Source organism: Oreochromis niloticus, unplaced genomic scaffold, assembly GCF_001858045.2.
Source record: "Oreochromis niloticus isolate F11D_XX unplaced genomic scaffold, O_niloticus_UMD_NMBU tig00000701_pilon, whole genome shotgun sequence".
Lineage (NCBI taxonomy): Eukaryota > Metazoa > Chordata > Actinopteri > Cichliformes > Cichlidae > Oreochromis > Oreochromis niloticus.
In genome coordinates this window covers 62,501-84,706 of record NW_020327219.1, presented here as the reverse complement: position 1 = coordinate 84,706, position 22,206 = coordinate 62,501, and the positions used below count along the sequence as shown (strand labels likewise).

Sequence of the window (22,206 nt, the reverse complement as noted above, 5' to 3'; positions counted from 1 at the left end):
TATACCTTACAACCTATTTATAGATGTGAAAGTTTTTAAAGTACATTGTAACAAAAAAATAAATGACAACACACTGGGTAGATTCGGAACGCACTGTATTTTTAAGATGCCAATCACAAAAACATGAGAACAATGCTTACAGATTGGACACACAAATATAAAAAGTATCATAAACTATCAGCCAATATTTGAGGTAATACAGAACACGGCTGGATGCAAACTATATGACCTGTAGCTCTTTACATTAAGTGTATCACATGTGTGATCATTAAAATAAAACTACAGAATGTATAAAAGTAAAATAATAATAAAAAACATACAAACCAAAAAATCAAAAGTGTCATCTTTTTAAACAAACAATTGACCAATCAACCAGAATACATAACTTGTATTTTTTTAAGCTGTTAACAATGGTGGACTCTCACCACATTTCACCATGTAAAAAAAACAAAGATCTAATCTTTCTTTGTTTTAAGAGGAAGCAACTTCCCTGAAGACTTATACGCTTTGAATTTTTCCTCTGTTTCTGGATCTGCACTGATTGCTGCAGCACACTGTGTAGCAAACAATGAAAGTTTCTGTCCCTGCTTGTTTTTTTCTAATTCCTTATACCTCTCAGGTGCAACAATGAATAGCTCAGCAATTGGAGCAGTTGCCACAATCGTGTTCCGGTCTACTCCCAGACGTTTAAAGGCAGCAGACATGGTGCCTCCTCTTTTGAACAGCCTCAAAATCTTGTTATACCGGGTGACCACTTGCTTAGGATTCTGGACTGCAATTGAGAGAACATAATCATTAATGTAATGTAATAGTGTAGTAACGTAACACACCGCATGCAAAATCAAACTGTTGAGTTAATCACTTTACCTCTTGTTCTTTGTTTTTGGTAATGTTTCTTTGACTTCTTGTGCTTTTTTGCTTTGCCCTTCTTCTTCCTCTTCTTCCTGTCTTCATCTGATGAAGTTATGCTCATGGAGGAGTTAGAACTCTCATCAAAAGACCCATCAGAGGACGGTGAAGATATGCTCAATACCTCACTGGAATCCTGGACAGAACTTGTGGGTTCCTTTGAGAGAGCTAGTAAAACAGTTAAAAAGACAACACAAAATTACTCAACAGAATGCTTGCGTAAGTGCTCAAGCAGAGCAAGTATGTGACAAGCTATGTAATGTTTTTAAGAGTGGACTTACATGCTGCTAATTGCTCCTTTAGATAGTCTCTTTCTTTGGTGAGCTCATCAATCTTATCCTTTTGCCACTCTAGGCTCATCTTACAGATCTCCAACTCTTGTGATTTTCTTCTGTCTGCCAGCTGTGCAGGTGGGGCAACAGTCACACCTAGAGAAAATTAAAAACAAAATGAGACTTTGCTATAAATAAAATTAATAAAACAAATACAATGATGATGATGATAATAATAATAATAATAATAATAATAATAATAATAATAATAATAATGATGATGTACACTTTGTAGAATTTAAATAACAGTAAAAGCATTACAGTGATTGATAAATAGCCTACATTGGCAATATTACAAAATATAATGAGTTATGTATTTAGAAACTGGCCAATTTGACTATAATTATATATTAATGTATTTCAAACAGTGCATTAGATTGTACAATGTAGAGCATTTATTGTGAATTTATATTGCATAGAAATGCAGCAAAATAGCTGGAGAAGGCCTGACAAACTAAATTAGAGAAAGCACACTTTTAAGTTACAGCCCAGAGTAACACCAAAGGCGATAATCCTCATTTAATTCTTGAGCCACAAGAAACAACTAATAAAATAAATTGAACTGTGTTTTTGCCGATTTCTAAATTTGAAATGTAGCTAAAAGCTAAGCTAAGCTAATCGCCTAATAGCAGCTAACGAAAAGCTACCTGCTAATAGACGGTGGGTGTTTACAATGAAATACGGTAATACAATGAGGTAAAAAAAAAAAAAAAAAAAAAAAATACTCACCACTGGTAACACGAACATCCATCTTGTCCACGTTATTATTCCCCCTTTTTGCCCGGGTTCGCATGCCGGTAGATCGCTCGAGGCTTGTGTTCACAGAGGAAGCCATTACTCCAACTTGATTATGACCTACAGGTGAGAGGTCACAGCATCGCGCTCTCCTATTGGTCATGTAGGAAGCAGGAAGCAGCAAAAGCGCGGCTTCCTCTGTTGGCTTAACAACAAACTGGCTAAAAAATGGGAAATCTCACACGACTGAAAAAACTAATTAACGAGGAGATTTCGAAAAGAGGCCCACTGAAGCTTATAAAATATCTTCAGAGGAAAAAGCTACTTAAAAGAAAAATAAAATGCAAAGTCTGCCAGCAGAAAATGGAACTGAAGAAAAGGGTGAACAACGGAGACCAATATGCTTGGTAAGATATCTATATTAATTTTCATATTATGTTTTTAGACTCAACCTCATACGAAGTGACACACTTACTGTAAAATTTATTAGTATTATTTGTTTTCACACCAAAATTCTCCTTAAAACGGAGCTAACAGTGGTTTCATTTAAAGCGCGTGGTCTGGCAAATTAAAGCAAGTGAAGTCAGTTAGATTATCACCTTAAAGACTTGTCATTAACATTACAACTACACAGAGTCCCTTTTATCACATTTTTCTTATTTGATAAAAAGACAATGGTAAATTGAAGGCTACAATTAAACAAAACAAAGAATGACAAAATTTGTCTGCAAGTGCACATTAAGTTTAGTTTAAACAAATACTTATTGCATATAATTAAACATACATATTTCATGTTACTATTTTGAAAATAGGATCTGTCGTGCACTCAAAAAAATGAACTCAGCCTATCTCTGCTTTTACTAAAGTAGATTTTGTTGTTTGTTCTTAATAAACTCGATTTTGCAAAAATTCTTAAAGTGTTTGTGCAAATTTAATGAAATGTTGTTACTTTTTGTTGTTACACAAAGTCATTGAACTGTGTCAACGTAACATTGTTGAGTAAATTCACAGGTTTGTCCCTCTGCACATACTGCTGCGTGCAGAGCCCGCCTAAATAAGGGCCAATGCGCATGCGCACCACCCTCTTTCTCAAGCTTGCTTTTTCTTCGCCATGTGGACTGGTTCAGCCGCATTTTTGTCCAAAAATCAGGTAAGAAGTCATTTTTTTGGTAAAGCCCGTCTACATATATATGTTCACACGTCAGTTAATGTCGCAAGTGCTACTAAGAAAAGAGTACAGGCAGGGTTTTCCCCGGTAAAGGTTTGCTAACGTGGACTTGCTGCACGTGAGTTTCCAAATGATTTTGGAGGGGACTCCATTGCAATAGCAAAGCTCTGTTTTCAGCCCAAATGTAGTGTAGCGCTAGCGTCGGTATGCGTCGGTACAGGCAGCGCATTCGGTCCAGCACGCACTTTCGCGCCGAGTTTATACTCGGACGCCTGACTGCGTTGCACTTTAGCCAACAACAGTGGAGAAGCGCTCCTCGCTAGCAGACAGGTTAGGGTGTATTTTCTGTCTAATATTTCAGCTTACGTTTTGATGTAGCTTGCAGAAAGCATTTAGTAAGCTGGTGTAAGATGAACTGCATTAATGTTGTACAATGTCCATGGGATTTCTCACTCGACTTTTAATGTCAGATTACACACACATTTACACAATATGCAGTGGTGATGATGTAGATCAATAAATTCATTGTTGTAGCATACAATATTAAAAATAAAACTGATTAATATGAAACATTAACAATGTGCAAATTATTTAGTTTTTTCAGGGACGGTGTAATGAAAATGTCTTTTGTGCTTCTCCCCCAGATACGTTGATGTGGCAGTGCAAATTGTGCAAAAAAGTGGTGTCATCACGAGCTCTGTTATTAAAACACTACAGGTTAGTTCATAGTAGACAGCAGTATCCATGTGCCTATTCTGATTGTGTCTGTGTTTTCAAAACATGGAATGCTCTACATAGCCACTTAAGCAGATCACATACCCAAAGAACTCTAGACAAGTCTGTGAGTTTGGCAACATTTAACTGCCATTTGTGTTCCTGCTGCAACATAGCTTCAGAGCAGGAGTATTTTTCTCACATTAACAACCATCTAAAATGTAACGAGACTGTGCATTGCATGTTTGAGGGTTGTTCTTTCAAAACAAATATCTATGGTACATTCAAATCTCATCGAAATAGGAAACACAATCCTTATACCTTAAAAGACTTTAAAATCGGTATTGCTAACACTATTGTAGGCCAAACATCAGCTGATGACAGTACAGACACTATTGTAGAAGAGGACATAAGTGCAAATATTGATCACGATACAACTACAAGTGAGACTGAAGATTTGGCAAATGTAATAGAACTTAATTTTGCATTTCTTTTACTTAAGTTGGAAAACTATTTTCATGTTCCCAGCATAGCAATTGACAAGTTGCTTTCAGAATTGCACTACCTGATAAGCTGTGCATCAGTGCCTTTGACAAATCAAGTAATTGTAGACATACTCAAGAATCATAACCTTTGTCTAGACCAGCCTGTTATTGAAGAACTGACAAAGGCAGTTTCTTTTAACCCTTTGTTAAAAGCCATAGAAAAGGACGGCACACTTGCCACTGCCTTCAAACGCAGACAGTATTACAGAAAACATTTTGAAGTAATTGATCCAATTGAATACATTCTCGACTCCCAAAGCAAGAGGACCTTTCAGTATATTCCTATTCTAAAATCATTACAGCAGATATTTAAACAAGAAAACATACTGAACAAATTTGTCACTAGCCACAATCAGAATCCTTTTGTAAATAAGGAAAAGTATACATCATATAAAGATGGTCTACATTTTCAAAATAATGAGTTTTTCTCAGGCGGTGAACTAAGAATCTCTATTTGTCTTTATGTTGATGATTTCGAAATTTGCAATCCATTGGGGACATCACGGAAAAAGCATAAACTTTGCTCAGTTTACTGGATTTTAGGTAACTTGCCACCAGGTAGTCATTCATCCCTCTCTTCTATTTATTTGGCTCTCTTGTGCAAAAGTGAGGACCTTAGGACCTTTGGCTATCCAAAAATATTTGAGCCACTTTTGCAAGACCTTGTCATTTTAGAGCAGCAGGGAGTGTTCATTGACAATTTAGGGGTCAACTTTAAAGGCACTGTCCAATATGTAGTGGCAGACAGCCTCGGAGCTCATGGATTGGCCGGTTTTGTGGAAAGTTTTTCTGGAGATTACTTTTGCAGGTTTTGTACTGCTACACGCTCAGAGATTGAATCAAAAGCTACAAATAGTGACTTTTCTCTGAGAACTGAGGAGCTCCATCGTGTACACATAGCAACTGCACGTGAGACAGGGGTAGCTTGTTGTGGTGTGAAAAGCTCGTGTGTCTTGGCAGACAGTCTGTCTTTCTTCAAGGTCACTGCAGGATTCCCCCCTGATCTTGCACATGACCTTTTTGAAGGTATTGTGCCTTTTGAGATAGCTGAGTGCCTTCGAATACTAATAGGCAAGAAGTACATCACTTTTGAAAATCTAAATAGACTTGTTCAGTCATTTCCCTACAAAGGAGGGGATCAGACTAATCGCCCTCAGAAATTGCCTCACAATTTTCTTAGTAAAAAAACTGTTGGTGGCAATGCACATGAAAATTGGTGTTTACTAAGACTTCTGCCACTTATTATTGGACAACACATACCTGAAAACGAACCAGCTTGGGAACTTCTACTAGATTTGAAGGATATTGTTGAGCTTGTTGTGTGTCCTGTTCATAACAGTGACTCAGTTGCATACCTGGAGAGTAAGATTTTAGACCACCATCAAAGGTACAAAGAAGTATGCCCAGATAGAAGACCATTGCCAAAACATCACTTTCTGGCTCATTATCCCTCAATAATTCGCCATTCTGGTCCACTTGCCTTATTATGGACAATCAGATTCGAGGCAAAGCACACATTTTTTTAAAAAGTTGCTAGACACACAAACTGCTTCAAAAACATAACCCTGTCTTTGTCAACCAAACACCAGCTCATGATTGGCCATTACATGCATTCATCAGGCTGTAGCAAAGCCACTTTTGAGGTTTCACGAGTCTCGGCAGTCCCAGTAGAACTTCTCAAACGTGAAATTGCACATTGTCTTGCTGAAAAGTACCCTGACACAGCTGTAGTTAGCCTTGCCCAGAGTGTGTCTGTTGCGGGCATCTACTACAGGAAGGGCATGTTAATAGTACATGGATCACTGGGGGGTCTGCCAGAGTTTGCTGAAATCCTGCAGATGTGTATTTTGGCAGATTCGTTGGTGTTTATAGTAAAAAAACTGAGCTCGTGGTACACTGAACACTATAGATCCTTCAAAATTGACCCATCTCCAAAGGAAATTTCTCTTGTTGCACATGAGGATCTGGTGGATTGTTATCCACTTTGTGACTACCAAGTCGGAGCTTCTCGCATGGTTACATTAAAGAGATACATACACTGTTCAGGTAATTTTAATGTCCATGTTGCCGATTTAATTTTTGTGCTGTATAGCAGTTCTTCTCAAAGTTTGGTTCTTAAAAATAGTTGGACCAGAACTTAAATCTACTCGGATATGTTTCAAGCCTTGTAAAAATACTAGAAAAAAAATTGTGCTGCAAAATTCTGAATACCACTAAAAAAATACCTGCTTCACCATTGTAACATGTACTGAAGTTTGGGAACCACCTGCTCATGTTCTTGCACTTATTTTTTAGAGTAACAGTTGGAGATTGGGACATCAGAAATGACAGCCCCAACAAAGCTTCTGATAATCCTGGGGGAGAACAACGCACTCAAGTTAACCCTTCCTTTGGGGATACCAAAGAATGTTAACGAGCTCAAAGCGGAGATTGAAAATCAGTGCGGAGTTTCTGAACAGTTCAGATTGCAGTACATGGACACAGATTTTAATCAGTTCCTTAACCTGACATCCACATTTGATCTAAAAGACATGGACAAAATAAAAGTGATTAAAACAGGTGTACCAGAAACATCCACTGGTAGTAATGAAAGCAGTGTGTCCTCATTTAACTTGGGTAGCCCCTGCTCTGGCCACAACCCTGATTATGACACAGATATACTGTCATCGCCAGAATCCAGGTCATCAAGCTCCTCGAGCTCAGCAAACTCCACGCTGCGATCAGAAGCCTGGCCACTGGACTTTCGCATACCTGAGTTTAGCTTCGATGTAGAGCTGCAATTGACAAAAGGCAAACAGGAATTCCAAGCCAATGGAACACTTTTAGCCCTAAAACCAAAGCTCAAGTCTGACATTTTAGAGAGCTTGTCTTCAGAAATTATGAAGTACAAAGCTTACCCTTCAGACAGCAATCTTAGTGATGTTTGCCAAGCTTTGGTTGTAAAGCATCCATGCTTGAAAGAGAAGGGTTCAGAAACTGGATTTTCTGCATGGAAGATCAGTTTGAAGTATAAAATGTCAAACTATCGTGGAAAACTGAAGAACTTAGGGTGTAGTGAGTTGGTCATCAATTCTCTCAAAAGAAGAGGGAACAGTAATGTGCATCCCAACCAAGTCAAGAAACCCAGGAGAGCGGAGGTGAATTTCTGCCCTGATTATCCAGCTGGAGAAACCCGAGAGAGTCAGGAAGAAGAAAGGTTGGTGCTGCTTTCAGAGTTCAAGAAGAAGAACAACGATGAAACCATCAAAGCAAAAATGGCCCAAACCTTTCCTCACCGGAGGCAAGAAATTCTTCAGGACATGCCCTTCGTAGCTGACTTTAAAAGCCGATGGCCAGCTCTTTTTTCTCCACGTGAGGTAACTGAATCAGTTGATCTGCAAATGCACTCCACATGCAATATTTTAAACCCATCATGCTAAACATTTGTTTATTTTACAGATAAATGCTGAATTCCAGCGCATCACTACGGTCCCGCTAACATCCACATTTATGGCACAGCTGGACAACAACACAACCAAACTGACCAAAGTCTTCAGAAACAAGGGAGGAACATCTGGACGCAAGATCACAGAAATCATGGCTGCAATTGATGAGGTTTGGAATTAATTTTTTTGAATGCTTCATTCCCTCTTTTAATACATATGATTTTGTTGTCTCCTTCTATTGTAAGGTAAAGTTTAATGTTGGTATTATGGGATTGTTTATTCTTTGTCCTTTTCATGATAGTGTTGTCACAGTAATAAAGTTTTAAGTTGATTTGGATACTTCATAAAAAAATTGCCAGAATTAAAAGCTGTTTTTACAGGACCGTAGCGTTTCCAAAACGGGATTTGCCGCGGCTCCCTGGGGAGAATTTTGGCATTTACAGTAGAAAAGCTGAAGCTAGAATAAACTGCCATCAGGCACCTTTCAAACCAAGACGGGATAAAGGGAGGTCTCTGAGCGCCCGCCCCCCGCATGTGACGTACAGGGTCACGCATTCAGCGTCAATTGCAGCGACCATGGTAAACAGACAGTAGTTTTAGCTTGGAGCTCACCTGTTGTCTCTCCCGCTCCACGCTCCGCTCTGGGAGTGTGTTTACCACTCAATTGAACCGCTGGCTGTCTCTCACTGTCCCTAAACAGACGAGCGATCTGTCTTCTTAACTAGGGATGGGTATCGAAAACCGGTTCTTGTTGAGAACCGGTTCCCACTGTTTCAATTCCTTGGAATCGTTTGCCATTTTTGCAAACGATTCCCTTATCGATTCCAGTCGCCCCGAATGACGTCACCACGTTGCGGAGCGTCGGAGCGTACCTGGCAGGAAACACGGCGCCTAAGCGGCTCAAACGCTTAAAAGTTTGTTTATACTTTACGAGAACGGATGACAACAGGGCAACTTGCAATACTTGCAAAGTAGATATTTCATTAAGGGAGGAAACACTACGAATATGCAAAAGCATTTGCTCACAAAACACGTGATGTACTTAAATGAATGTCTTTAATTCCGCTCCGGACTCGTGAATCTCAACCCAGCAGCAGCGGTAACGTTTGCACGTCATCTCCCGTTAATGCGGCAGGTAAATAATCAGCTAACAGTGCATATTATGTTAGCGCGATCTGCCTTATTACAAAACCTGCCATTGTGCATTTAGGTGACCGTGATGAGAGAGACAGAGTCTGGCTGGCGCTCGCTGGCAGTTGTCGCTGCAGTCTACCGGTAGCGTCTCTTTTCAGGCCCGAATGTCACCGAGCAGTGACTAGTTTGTGGTCAAAACCTTGCAGCCATTTGCCACAGCAGATGGTAAGTGAATGTGTTTAATTGTAGGCAGGGACATTACTGGATATTCTTGTGTAATTGCTACAGAATAATTTATGTTATACTTTGTTATTGCTACAGAAGAATATTTATTTTATTATTTTACATTTACAATTTTCCCCGGGGACCCTGTGACACCCCACTGAAGAGCCGTAGGCTGTGGATCTCTTAAGATCTCACTGTTGGGTTTGTAAGGCCATGTTACTCCTAAATTTCTATCTTGTTGAAAGAGAAGATATAAAACAGTTCTAAGCTAATCGACCTTAGTGTTCTCCTTTTTAAAAACAAGAATCAATAAGAGAATCGATAAACAATCGAATCGTTAAACAGAATCGAAAATGGAATCGGAATCGTTAAAATCTTATCAATACCCATCCCTATTCTTAACGGCCAAAAGAACGTAGTATCACTGCGTCCGTCCAGTTGATCATAAACAAGCTGAGCAGCCCATGGTCTGCCTGTGTTATTTACTTCTGCTGTCAACCGAGGCAGCGCGCTGCTCTGGCTCCACTACGGGGGACTTCCCTCTGTGACAAGAACGCTTGATGTGCGTTCAGCGAACAAAGGTGAGGGACTCAAGCGGCAATATTACTACGAGGCAAAAACGTATCAGAATCGAGTTTTATCACTTTTCACCTTTGCGCCTTGCCGCATTTACGCGGCTCACAGATTCGGATTTATCACTCTGTAATGATGCGATGGTCTGTCTTATAAAATCAGCTCAAAAGTAAAGCTATTGCACCAACATGCTTTACCTTACAAACAGTTTTGAATCTGGTACTTGTTGGTGTTGTCTGTAATATTCAGATTGTGGTCCTGGATGTCCTCTGCTGTTGGTTGTTTTGTGCCGGGATCACACCGTGCGTTTTTTCGGCCGTCGCACACGGCTGCCCATGCCACACTCTTAGGACTCTAGAGACGTGACACACTGTGCAACACACGAGTTCAGTGACCCAAACTCAAGCAGAGACATGGAAAACATGCAGAACAGTGGGCCCTGAGGACCAGGGTTATGGGAAACCCTGGCTTAGTACTACAACTGTTTTTTCATTTGTCCTTGCAAAACCTCCTGTTCAAGTCCTCCAAACACACCCACATCACCCCGCTTCTCTTCCAGCGTCACTGGCTGCTGGTTAACTTCAAGGTTCATTTCAAGATCCTGGTTCTGGTCCTTAGGGCCTTACATGGACAAGCACCATCATACAATGGAGATCTTCTCAGTCCCAACACCCCAGCAGATCCCTGAGGTCCAGTGATCAAAGCCTGGTAGTGCACAACAGTCTAAAGACCAAAAGTGACAGATCATTGCTGCTGTGGCCCCCAAACTCTGGAACTCTCCTCCTAAGCCTTAGATCAGTGGACTCAGTGGTTTACTTTAAAAAAAAAATCCTCTGTTCAGGCTGGCTTTGGTGTGACCTCTTGTTCATCCTCTTCCTCACTGGATTCTTCATGCTGCTGTTTTTGGTCGGGTTTCTGTTTTTTTTTGGGATCCTGTGGTTACCTTTTTTTGCTCGTCACATTTTTTCAAATGATAATGTTCCTTCTTTCCTTAATATTTTTTTTATTTTAAATTTTGTTGTTCTTCTGTAGTGTGTCATGGACTTTTTTTCTCAAAGCATTATATACATTTATTTTGCTGAAGTTAGCTAAACTTTTAAAGACATTTTCAGTTAAGTCAAATTTGCTTTTATGTTTTACAGAACGACACAGTTGCAATGAGAAGAGTGTGTACGCTGAAAGGACTTGCAGTCTACCTCAATGAAGATCCGTACAGCTTGATCAAAGAATATCAGGCAAGTAATCAAATAGAAACAATTTCCAGTAATAAAAATTTAACTGACGGTAATTTTTCCTCACACACATTCACTACATTATAACAAAAAGTTAAAATTAGAACATTATTGGAGATATAAAAGCACAAGCTTATGCGGGAGTGACCCTTGCCATTACAGTTGGGGTGTAATGTGGGCTGAGTGTACTGTCTTTCTGCTTTGTTGTTCTGCCGTGTAATCTAGATGATAGACCAACACCTCTCATCTCGCTCTGAGCTGTCTACTGTTTTGCAGCTTAAAGGGATATTCCACCCCAAAGTGAAAATTGGTCTATTACCATATTACCCAGAGTAAGATAAGTGAGAAAAAATAATTTTGTAACCAGTGCAATAATTCTCCTGATCTGGCAGCAGTCTATTTGCTTTTGCCTAGCATTTAAAAAATGGAGTGAATGGGAACTATAAGCATTTTGGTTGCAAATGACTCTTTAATGGTACGAATTATTCCTGGTGAGCTCAATAATCATGTCGACTTTAAATGAAAAGTAATAAGTAACTTGAAGGATTTGGAGGAGTAGATTTAGACTTGGGAATACATTATGGTTACCACATACAACACTGTAAGCCGCCGCTGCATGGTGCATGGATATTCGAATATGTGTTTATTTATGGAAACCAGAGGCTTTTTCAACCACTGTTGTTGTATCCAAGTGCTATGCCATGGCGGGTTACAGGGTGCTTTGGTGTAACCGTAATGTAGGCCCAAGTCTAAATCGCCTCCTCCTGCAAATCCGTCGTGTTACTTTTTACTTTTCATTTGCAGTCGACATGATTATTGAGCTCACCAGGAACAATGGGTATAAGATCAGAAATGTACTGTGCTGGTTACAAAATGCTTTTTTCTCACTTATCTAACTCTTGGCAATATGGTAATAGACAAATTTCCACTTTTTGTGGAATATCCCTTTAATTGATAAGAAACCCTGCAACTTGTATTATTATGTTTATTTATTTATTTATTTTTTTAGGATGTGGACTTCCATGAGGCCGAAAGTGAAATGGAGAAGACACTCATTGGCATCTACGTCATCAAACCAGAAGGAGAGCGTGACCTTGACCCGGCAGAAGATATTGGTATCATAACTGAGGGTGTCGCTGTGCTCAGAGATCTTCCTGATGTTGCCACTGCTGTTGTGTTGTTGTTCGGCCTGATCTACACTTTAAACATGAGCTACCCATCCAACCTCAGGTACACTTTTGAGTTTTTTCAGAAAGTACTGATGGGACTTGATGCTAAGAAGCTATCAAACAAAGTTCAAGTGCTCAGAAACAAACTCCTTGAATAAAGAGGAGGAAGCGGGAGGCCCTTATTGCTTAACTTAGTTTGAATGCTTTACGTTCAGGTATAGTTAAGTTGTTCATAAACACTTTTTTTCATTGTCAGTACTGTTTCTTGGGAACATTCACCAGTTTTAGAGAACAATAATGTTCATTTGCATTTTAGCAAAATACTGTTACTTAAAAAATTGGTGTTGCACTTCTTCTACTGCTACTTGACAACATACAGAAAATGACAGACATTTTAAAAAGTTTTAGCGGTTAGGCCGCTGTGATTTGATATTTCAAAGAATGTGACATTTGGCAGCTGTCTGCAACTTGGGATGTAACCATAACTTGAAAAACTGAGTAGCACTGTTTTACAGTACAGTTTTTGAACAAAACAGCCAATTTTCACTGTTTTAAATGAGTTTAGTTTGCTCTTTCATGCTTATCAGTGTTTGAAAATAATTCCTGAAACGTCTTGTAAAATGTAGGATTTTTTTTGATAATTTGGATGCTTTCTGGACCAGTTGAAAGACAAGTTGGCTAGCACTTCACTGATCTTTGAAGTAAAATATTGTTTTATGCACAAAGTATTTAGTTAAAGTTGTAACAAGTTGTCTGCATTGATTGCACTTTGTGTTAAGCTACGGCTCTACAGTCTTTTCGGTCTGTCAACAAGTATTTAATATGCACTGAATGTGCTTAGTAAAGACAGGACTTTGTTGGATCATTTTTTTAATCATTTTAGTTTGACGACAAGTTGGTTAGCACTTTATACTGATCTACATTTTCTGCACAAAATATTCACTTGGAAGTTGTAACAAGTTGCATTGATTGCACTTTGTGTTAAGCTGTTGTGCTTGGAAAAAAGTATTTTATATGCACTGAATGTGCTTATTAAAGGCAGGATTGTGTTTGATAATTTGGGTGCTGTCTTCATTTCTTCCTAAAAGATCTCCCTAAGATTTACTTAAAAATGTTATGTCAAGTGGTTCCACATAACTGCTTTAAGTAACTTTTAAGAAACTTTGCTATTTTGTATGGAAGTAACCAGTGTAAATGATTTATATGTAATTGTATTGAATAGAAATTACTTAACATTTTTATGTAATTCAAAAGCAGCAAAGTTATGTAGCAGCTACATAACAGTTTTACAAAGATACTACCTAACCAGGTTATGTCCTTCTAAAGCAGAAAAGTTATGTACCAGCTAAGTAACAGTATTACAAAGATATTGCCTAAACAAGTTATGTAGGCTTAAAGCAACAAAGATAAGTATCAGCTAAGCATTGCAATTAAGTTACATTTAGCCAATACACTTACGTAAATCTAACTTAACAGTATTGAGTTCAAACTAAGTAACAACATTTCTTAAAAGTTACTTAAAGCAGTTGTGTGGAACCACTTGACATAACTTTTTTAAGTAAATCTAATGTTTTATTTTTTTGAGTGTGGAGCAGCACATGGTGGACACGTCAAACAAACCTCCGTCAGACACAAGTCACTTTTCAGCCGTTCTAAAGTCTCACTTCAACGCTGGATGCAATTTATCTACAGGTGAGCTTAAACACTACAGAAAAAAAATAACGAAATAGGTTTAAATTACTCTTTGTAAGGATGGTTTTTTTTCTCTCAAGATTTTCTCAGGATCTGCGATTACGTGAAATCGACATGATAGATGACACCATTGCAGGCAGCACAACAACACTTAGTAAAATGTCCAAAAAAATAAGGAGGGTATGTGTGGCTGCAGTTCAAAGATTGAGACGTCGTACAGGTCAGCAGATTGGTGGCCGAAGGGAGTTTGTTGTGATTGATGAGAGTCACTTTCGTCACAAACGAAAGGTAAGTTTTTGTGACTGTAATTTAATATTACATCTATGTATTTATCAACCTTTCATAGTATCATTTAGTCATTTTTTTTTTCATTTTTTTGTTACTGCATCAGTATGGGAGAGGAAGAATGGCTGGGGGATGGAAAAGAAGAAAGTGGGTCTTTGGAATGCTGGGCATAAAACGTCGAGGGAAAACGAGGCCTATCTTGCGACTTGTGGAGAAAAGATCTCGAAGACATCTTGTTCCTGTGATTACCCTTCATGTCCGGATTGGTTCCTCAGTGATAAGTGATGAATGGCGGGCCTATCGTGTACTCCCAAATTTAGGGTATGAACACCATACTGTTAACCACAGCAGGTGGTATGTTGACCCTCGTACAGGTGCCCATACCCAACATCTGGAGAGAGCCTGGAGGTCTTACAAGGAGCAAATCTGGAGACTCAGGGGTAACAGAAATGATAGACTACTGTCAGAACACCTTACAGTTATTGAGTGGAACGAGTGGCTCGCAAAAAAGCACACAAATGGTACATTGGGGAGACTGATATATGACATTTCTAAAAAATACAGATAATTCTAAAAGTTAATGTTGCTACTGCTTTTTTTTTTCTTTTTGAAAATGTTATTTGAAAACTTTATGTAAAGAGCTACAGGTCATATAGTTTGCATCCAGCCATGTTCTGTATTACCTCAAATATTGGCTGATAGTTTATGATACTTTTTATTTTTGTATCAAAATTTGTGTGTCCAATCTGTAAGCATTGTTCTCATGTTTTTGTGATTGGCATCTTAAAAATACAGTGCGTTCCGAATCTACCCAGTGTGTTGTCATTTATTTTTTGTTACCATGTACTTTAAAAACTTTCACATCTATAAATAGGTTGTAAGGTATATATGGTCCCCACTTTAGATGGGCTCACTCAAGATACTTTACTAACAAGTAGCAAATGGTTTGTAACTTCCTAAATAAGTTTATTAAGGTATTTATGAGTATTTATAGATAATCTATCGAAAAAGAAGTTGGCCGATAGTGAGTTACAGCTTTGGCAGCCTTTAAGTGACAGTTATAAATGTATTGTAAGACATCTGTTAAGATATAGCAGCTGACTGATGTAACCCTGATATTCAGTGTTTATAAAACATCTAGTATGAAACTACTATGTGTAGTACATGTAGAGTTTATAGTATTATGTAGGGTATGTTAACCATCTACTTACCTTTTACCAATGATTTTGTATACCACTGAACATCCTGAAATGACTGGTTTGTAACTGATGCAGAGTAGTGTTTATAAATGATTAATCAATGAGTTTTAGAACATGAAAACATAATTAATAAAAAGTGTTGTACATTAGCTTATTAATCGTGAATAAAGTGTTTAAGTCAGTGCTTGTAAACTATTAACTGATTATGAGAAATACTTTGTAGATGCTGTAGAGAGAATTAAGTAACCATTAACTAATGCTTAACAGATGATTAACTAATGCTTAATAGTGTGCACTTATTATAAAGTGTTACCGAAATGAATACTGAAAAGGAAGCTAAAAAGAAAACAAAGCGTACACAAGAGTTGTAATATTTTAAAGCATGGAAAGTGGAATGAAGTGGAATAAACAAAAGGTTAAATTAAGGTTAACTTAAATTAAAGCAGAGCTTATCTAGTGATAAGCATGATAATAGGAAGGTTAACAACCTGTAAACTGGTATTAACAATGAAACATAGTTGGCATGACGACCGTGCCTAGAATGAATAGAATGCATGAAACCAGATAATTCACACGAAAATATATCAAATAAAAAAGAGAGATGCATAAGGTATACTAAGGCTGTGTCATTGTTCAGCCAAGGAAAAGCAAATGTCTCCAGCTTGGGAAGGTGTGAAGCTGCAGATTCACACAGACCCGTGATGGATACATAATAAAATATAAACTACTATACTATTGTATATTAGTAGTAAAGTAGTGTATTGTAATATACTCTTGCTGTTATAAAAAAGGAAAAACAATACAATGATAACATTAATAATGACATACTATTAATAAGAAGAGGCACCTCAGTCAGTTATGATGTGAGGTGGAAGATTGTTAAAAGTAGTCTGATTCAAGCTTAAGGTTTGCTCAAACTCAGTACAATGATATATGAGATGAAGAAAGTAAGGAAATAACTACACTAATCAGGTGCATAGAGACACTTGACCTGCTTGTAAACCTGTCATCTTAGATGAGACTTTGTTAAGATGAAGACTAGGGATGGGTATTGATAAGATTTTAACGATTCCGATTCCATTTTCGATTCTGTTTAACGATTCGATTCTCTTATCGATTCTTATTTTTAAAAAAAGAGAACACTAAGGTCGATTAGCTTAGAATTTTGTTTTATATCTTCTCTTTGAACAAGATAGAAATTTAGGAGTAACATGGCCTTACAAACCCAACAGTAAGATCTTAAGAGATCCAGCCTACGGCTCTTCAATGGGGTGTCACAGGGTCCCCAGGAAAAAAAAAAATTGTAAATGTAAAATAATAAAATAAATATTCTTCTGTAGCAATAACAAAGTATAACATAAATTATTCTGTAGCAATTACACAAGAATATTCAGTAATGTCCCTGCCTACAATTAAACACATTCACTTACCATCTGCTGTGGCAAATGGCTGCAAGGTTTTTACCACAAACTTAGTCACTGCTCGGTGACATTCGGGCCTGAAAAGAGACGCTACCGGTAGACTGCAGCGACAACTGCCAGCGAGCGCCAGCCAGACTGTCTGTCTCTCTCATCACGGTCACCTAAATGCACAGTAATGGCAGGTTTTGTAATAAGGCAGATCGCACTAACATAACATGCACTGTTAGTTGATTATTTACCTGCCGCATTAACGGGAGATGACGTGCAAACGTTACCGCTGCTGCTGGGTTAAGATTCACGAGTCCGGAGCAGAATTAAAAACACGACATTCATTTAAGATCATCGCGTGTTTTGTGAGCAAATGCTTTTGCATCTTCGTAGTGTTTCCTCCCTTAATGAAATATCTACTTTGCAAGTATTGCAAGTTGCCCTGTTGTCATCCGTTCTCGTAAAGTATAACCGAACTTTTAAGCGTTTGAGCCGCTTAGGCGCCGTGTTTCCTGCCAGGTACGCTCCGACGCTCCGCAACGTGGTGACGTCATTCGGGGCGACTGGAATCGATAAGGGAATCGTTTGGAAAAATGGCAAATGATTCCAAGGAATTGAAACAGTGGGAACCGGTTCTCAACAAGAACCGGTTTTCGATACCCATCCCTAATGAAGACCTATACTAACAACTAATGAGCCAAACCCTGTATACAACAGCTACAAGATTGAGAAGCTGAATTAAATAAATATGTGGACACTACCAAGCTAATGTGGAGCGGTGACGCGCATGGAGATGCTGGTTTTGCTCACTACAATTGTATAAATAGAGTTTGAATTCAGTACTGTGGATGTACAGTGAGTGACCTCTATATATCTTGAAAAGCATGTCTGAAATACTCGTATGGAAGCATATTTTGAGTGATTTTGACTGTGTAAATGCTGTGAGTAGTAGGTTTTGAGTGATTGGGTGTGATCTGTACAAAAATAATAAAGAATTAGTAAGTATAACACTACAAAGGTTCATAGTGGAGTGAGTGAACAAGTGGAAGTTTGAGAGAAAAGGCAGTGTGTGTGATGATTCCTGATGTCTGAAAGAGCTCCATTTAAAAGTGTGTGTGAAATAAAGGTGTATCGTTTTTAGATCAAGAGATTTAGATTGTTTTTAGTAGAATTAAAGAGGGTTTTTAGACTATAAATACAATGAAAGACAGAGTCTGCAGAAACAGGAAATGTGTGCCTGTCGGTGACAGGAAACCGTGTGTGAGTGAGGAGATAGGTTGAATTTAGAACTCAGTGATAAGATGCATGAATTAAACCGTATTGTAATAAATACTTGCAATGAAGAAAGCAGCTTACACTCAATTAATATGAACGCAAAGCCTTGATGATGCCATAGGCAATTTGTTTTGTTTTTGTTTGTTTGCTTAGTAAGTTTGGAAAACAAATTTGTGATCATACTTGTGGATCACAGTGACACATAATGATTTGGGCATATGATTTGCTGATGCCTAGTTTTAGAGCTGTGAGCTATGAACTGTAAGGAATGCATGGTTTATCCTAACTCAGAAGTTCGACACATGCCAGACAACTTTCCTATGTAGGCAATTTGCTTACACTGTCGCACATCAGAATTGCTGTATCACGCGCTGACCTTCACAGCACCCCACAGGCTGGTGTCGTTGATATCTTTGTAGACGGTTCAGCGTCCAAAAGTAGCCTTGGGCGGAACTGTGTAGGTTATGCGGTAACCACAGTAGACACAGTTTTAGAAGCAAAAGCACTAACTTCCTCACACTCTGCACAGAGTGCAGAACTCACGGCCGTCATACGTGCCTGTCAACTGCATGAAGACCGAGACATAAACATATACACTGACAGCCAGTATGTCTTTGCTGCTGTGCATCATTTTGCAAAAATCTGGCAGAATAGGGGGATGGTTACCTCTACTGGCAACCCAGTGCAACATGGAAATCTTTTAAAGGCACTGTTGGTAGTGATAATATTGCCGAAACAGTTAGCATTTTGTAAATGTGCTGCACACCAGAAAGGCTGCTCAGAGGTCACTGAAGGCAATAACTTTGCAGATCAAAGCCGCAAAAGCAGCAGCACAACAAACTATAGACACATTAATGTCTAACTCCTCAATGCAAATACCACTTGATGTGCTTATGAATGAATGAAAAGCCGCACCAACTACAGAACAAAGGAAATGGTTAAACTGTGGAGCACAGCTAGAAAGTGGTTTGATGACTTGTAATGGCAAACCAATACTACCAAAGTCCCTACACAAATCAGCAGCATTATTGTCAACAGGAGGGGGGGTAGGAGTGGTAGATAAAATTTCGGAAATTTGTCGGAACATGCATGATTTGCCAAAAACATAATGCACATAATGCGCATAATGCACACCACCTCATCCTTTTCATACAATCCACATGGGTTTTATTGAGCTAAATGAATGCCAAGGCTCAGAATACGCTCTAGTGATCATAGACGTATTCTCAAAATGGCCAGAAATCTATCCAGTAAAAAAAAAAAAAAAAGCAGACGCCATCTCAGTAGCAAAATGTTTGTCCAACCATTTCATTCCGAATGGATGACTAAATAACTTGAAATTAAAGAGATTGTTCTAAACAACTCTCCAGTGTCTTGCAGGTTGAAACCAGGTGATTGGATCCTGATCAAAGTACTCCAAAGGAAAAATTGGAGTTCACCAAGGTGGGAAGGTCCTTATCAAGTGCTACTCACCACACCTACTGCCTGCAACATAGCAGAAAGACCGCCCTGGATCCATCAAAGCCACTGCAAAAAAGTGAGTGACAACCTAAACGTTTAGACGCCGATACCCCTAACTCCTGGTGATCTATTGGTGGAGGGAGGGCTGATCGGGTATACCCCGCCTTCTTCTTCTTGCCAGTAGTCTACTCATCAGAGGTCACAGGTGTGTCTGGTCATCATGAAGACACTCGTCCTCCTAGTGACTAATATTGCACTCCTGGTGAGTTTATTAACACTCACCCGAGAGAAAAAGGATGAACAACACCACCTGCAGACAAGATGGTCACATGACAACTCACATCTTCGTGACATGACACAAGACCACATTCATCCATGGATGAACAACGCATGGTATCGATATATACATGACAGCACACCCAGAAAAGACTGCTATGTTTGCTCCTATATGCCCCCAACGACACAGTACGCCACCTTGTACGTGAAGGGAATGGACAAAGTGTGCCGCAAGCTACGCCAGCCTTGGGTATCAATTGGGCATCGATTCCAGGGAATCGTGGTCAACCATGAGGAACCTCTCCAGATAGGACTACGAAATGGCATATGTGACGAATGGTTCTGGGTTGACCTGAAAGTGAAGCACAGAAGCAAGGCTAAATCATTCCCAGTCTTTCTTGGAAACAATGGGAATTTGAGCCACAGCCTATGCTACCGCCAAGAGAACGGATCCACGCCAATGGGAAACACCACCAACTGTAAAGCAGTACAGACACACGCTCCTGGAGGGCCCGTGAAGAGCAGCAACATCTCAAATGGCACCTTCTGGGTGCAAGGGATGGCCTGGGATGTCCTTCCTGGGAATTGGCCAGGTCAGTGCGCTCCCATTTTCATATCTGACCACACTTTCAAGATAACCATGGACGCCACGTCAACATCAACGTCAACAACAAGGAAAAGACGAAGCACCCCAGACCTCAAGCAGCACGATTCCATATGGGGTTCTGATGTCCCAGAGGAATTTAAACTTTGGACTGAAAGACATAAGGTTCTGAATGCTTCATGTAAATTCAACGAGATTCAGGAGATTGACGCTCTGCGCATTGCAGTAATGCAACACAGGGTAGCATTGGACATAATTCTCGCCGAGAAAGGAGAATTCTCTTTAACAACACATGTTGCACATACATTCCAGATAATGTGCACTCACCGAACATGACTGATGCTCTGAAAACACTCAGACAACTTCGGGATGCACAACAACGAGACTATGCCACAAACACAGAAGACTGGCTTACGTGGCTTTTAAGCGGCTCTTGGAAGTCCCTGCTGATTAAAGGACTTGTTTTTGTTGTGTTATAATACTGTTATTGTCTTTTCACTTCATGTGTCATACCTTGTTTGAAGAACATGGTATCAAAAATGGTAACTGCTTCAATTCATGCTTACATCACCCTATCACAGAATGATGAAGATGATAATGAGATGGGCACTTGGATATAACACACTCACAAAACCCACTATTTTATGATGTCTTGGCTAAAAATGTCTACAAGTGGCCATAGACTGATGCACTGTTAGTGGTTGCTATGTACATATATAGAAGGAAAGATCAAACAACAGGTGGGAATGTCAGAAGATTTCAGGATTTTGGGATTTTTATTATGTTATGCTTAAAAGTATGTTTCTTTATCTAAATATGTTTGCTCTTTCAGTATTAAGCTTAAATGGGGAAGTGCAGACTCAACAGGAAGCCTGCACAGTTCTATTTTATCTCTTCCTGTACGTCTCTGAGAATGCTATGAATAAAAAGGCTGACAACTATTGCACGGTGCGAGTCTCCCTGAGTCTCACCCGTGTACACGTTAAACCTGTCTGAGCGTTTTTATTCCGACCTGAGTTGCAATACAGGAAAACTCCTGACATGGTTATTGGTGTGGAATACTTACTGAGTTTGGTTGCCACCACAGTGATGTTGTGCTGAACAGCTGTCTCTCTGTCCAAGTATTCATTAGTGGATAAAGTTCCTTCCACCGTCTCAATGTCAAAAAAGCTGTCAGAGCCAGTCTGCCACTCCAGAGAATACCTGCACACATCAGACAGTCCATAGACTTTAATTTAATTTAATATTTTTATAGAAATTTAATTTGGTCAACCACACATAAAAACTAATTGCATGTATAAAATCATCAAATTAAAAAAAAAAAAAACTTTTAAAAATATTACTGACTGGTTTTAAAAGCTTTTTGTCCCTGAAAGTTATACATCTGCATCTGTCAGTTTGTGGTAATTAATCAGCAGTTTCAATTCAGAGTTCTTTAAGTGCTTTTTATATGGAATCAGATTTGATTATTCAACAAATTAACTCAACATTAATTAATTCAACAAATTAACTCTCTTAAGTGGTTAAACTGTTACTTGGTGAACTGGTTTGAATTTAAATTCTGATCCCATTCAAACTATGATGTAGAACAACAGACTCGTTTATCAATTTCCAGCCTTCCAGGAAATGAATAATACTGTTAACAATAGTTAAACAAATAAACAGTCTGTTGACATAATTCTACAGATCACTGAAGAGCTTTCCACCTGACAGCACTGCTACTAGCATCCAGGTCGTAAGCGGTCACTGAGCCAATGATGGTTCCTGGGGGAGTGTCCTCGTACACGTCCAAAGAATAGTAAGGCGTGGTGAAGACAGGAGGCTCGTCCACATCCAATACGTTA

The 22,206-nt window shown here is 39.0% G+C and overlaps 2 protein-coding genes across 17 annotated transcripts in view; one reads left to right on the top strand and one right to left on the bottom strand.

The window, feature by feature from the left end:
- The window catches only part of LOC106096539 (cadherin-12), a 94,101-nt gene that overhangs the window by 24,895 nt on the left and 47,000 nt on the right, over positions 1-22,206 (bottom strand). For all 9 annotated transcript variants that reach the window (XM_019355847.2, XM_025904271.1, XM_019355845.2 and 6 more), the window contains 2 exons: positions 22,069-22,206; positions 21,429-21,565 (listed from right to left, as the gene is read on the bottom strand). The exon at positions 22,069-22,206 is cut by the window's right edge and continues 116 nt beyond it. In XM_019355847.2, the coding sequence (XP_019211392.1) occupies positions 21,429-21,565; positions 22,069-22,206 (275 nt within the window). The remainder of the gene's footprint in view (positions 1-21,428; positions 21,566-22,068) is intronic.
- On the top strand, positions 2,103-12,701 carry LOC109194550 (uncharacterized). 8 transcript variants are annotated; one of them, XM_025904274.1, is made up of 6 exons: positions 2,103-3,126; positions 3,789-3,861; positions 7,077-7,759; positions 7,842-7,997; positions 10,903-10,995; positions 12,002-12,701. In XM_025904274.1, exons 3-6 carry the CDS (start codon positions 7,283-7,285, stop codon positions 12,317-12,319), a joined length of 1,044 nt encoding a protein of 347 aa, XP_025760059.1. In that variant the 5' UTR covers positions 2,103-3,126; positions 3,789-3,861; positions 7,077-7,282; the 3' UTR covers positions 12,320-12,701. The 8 variants fall into 8 exon arrangements, 5 of the variants coding, with proteins under 5 accessions (XP_025760059.1, XP_025760058.1, XP_019211398.1 ...); XM_025904273.1 differs by having other exon boundaries at positions 6,963-7,759; XM_019355853.2 differs by having other exon boundaries at positions 6,699-7,759.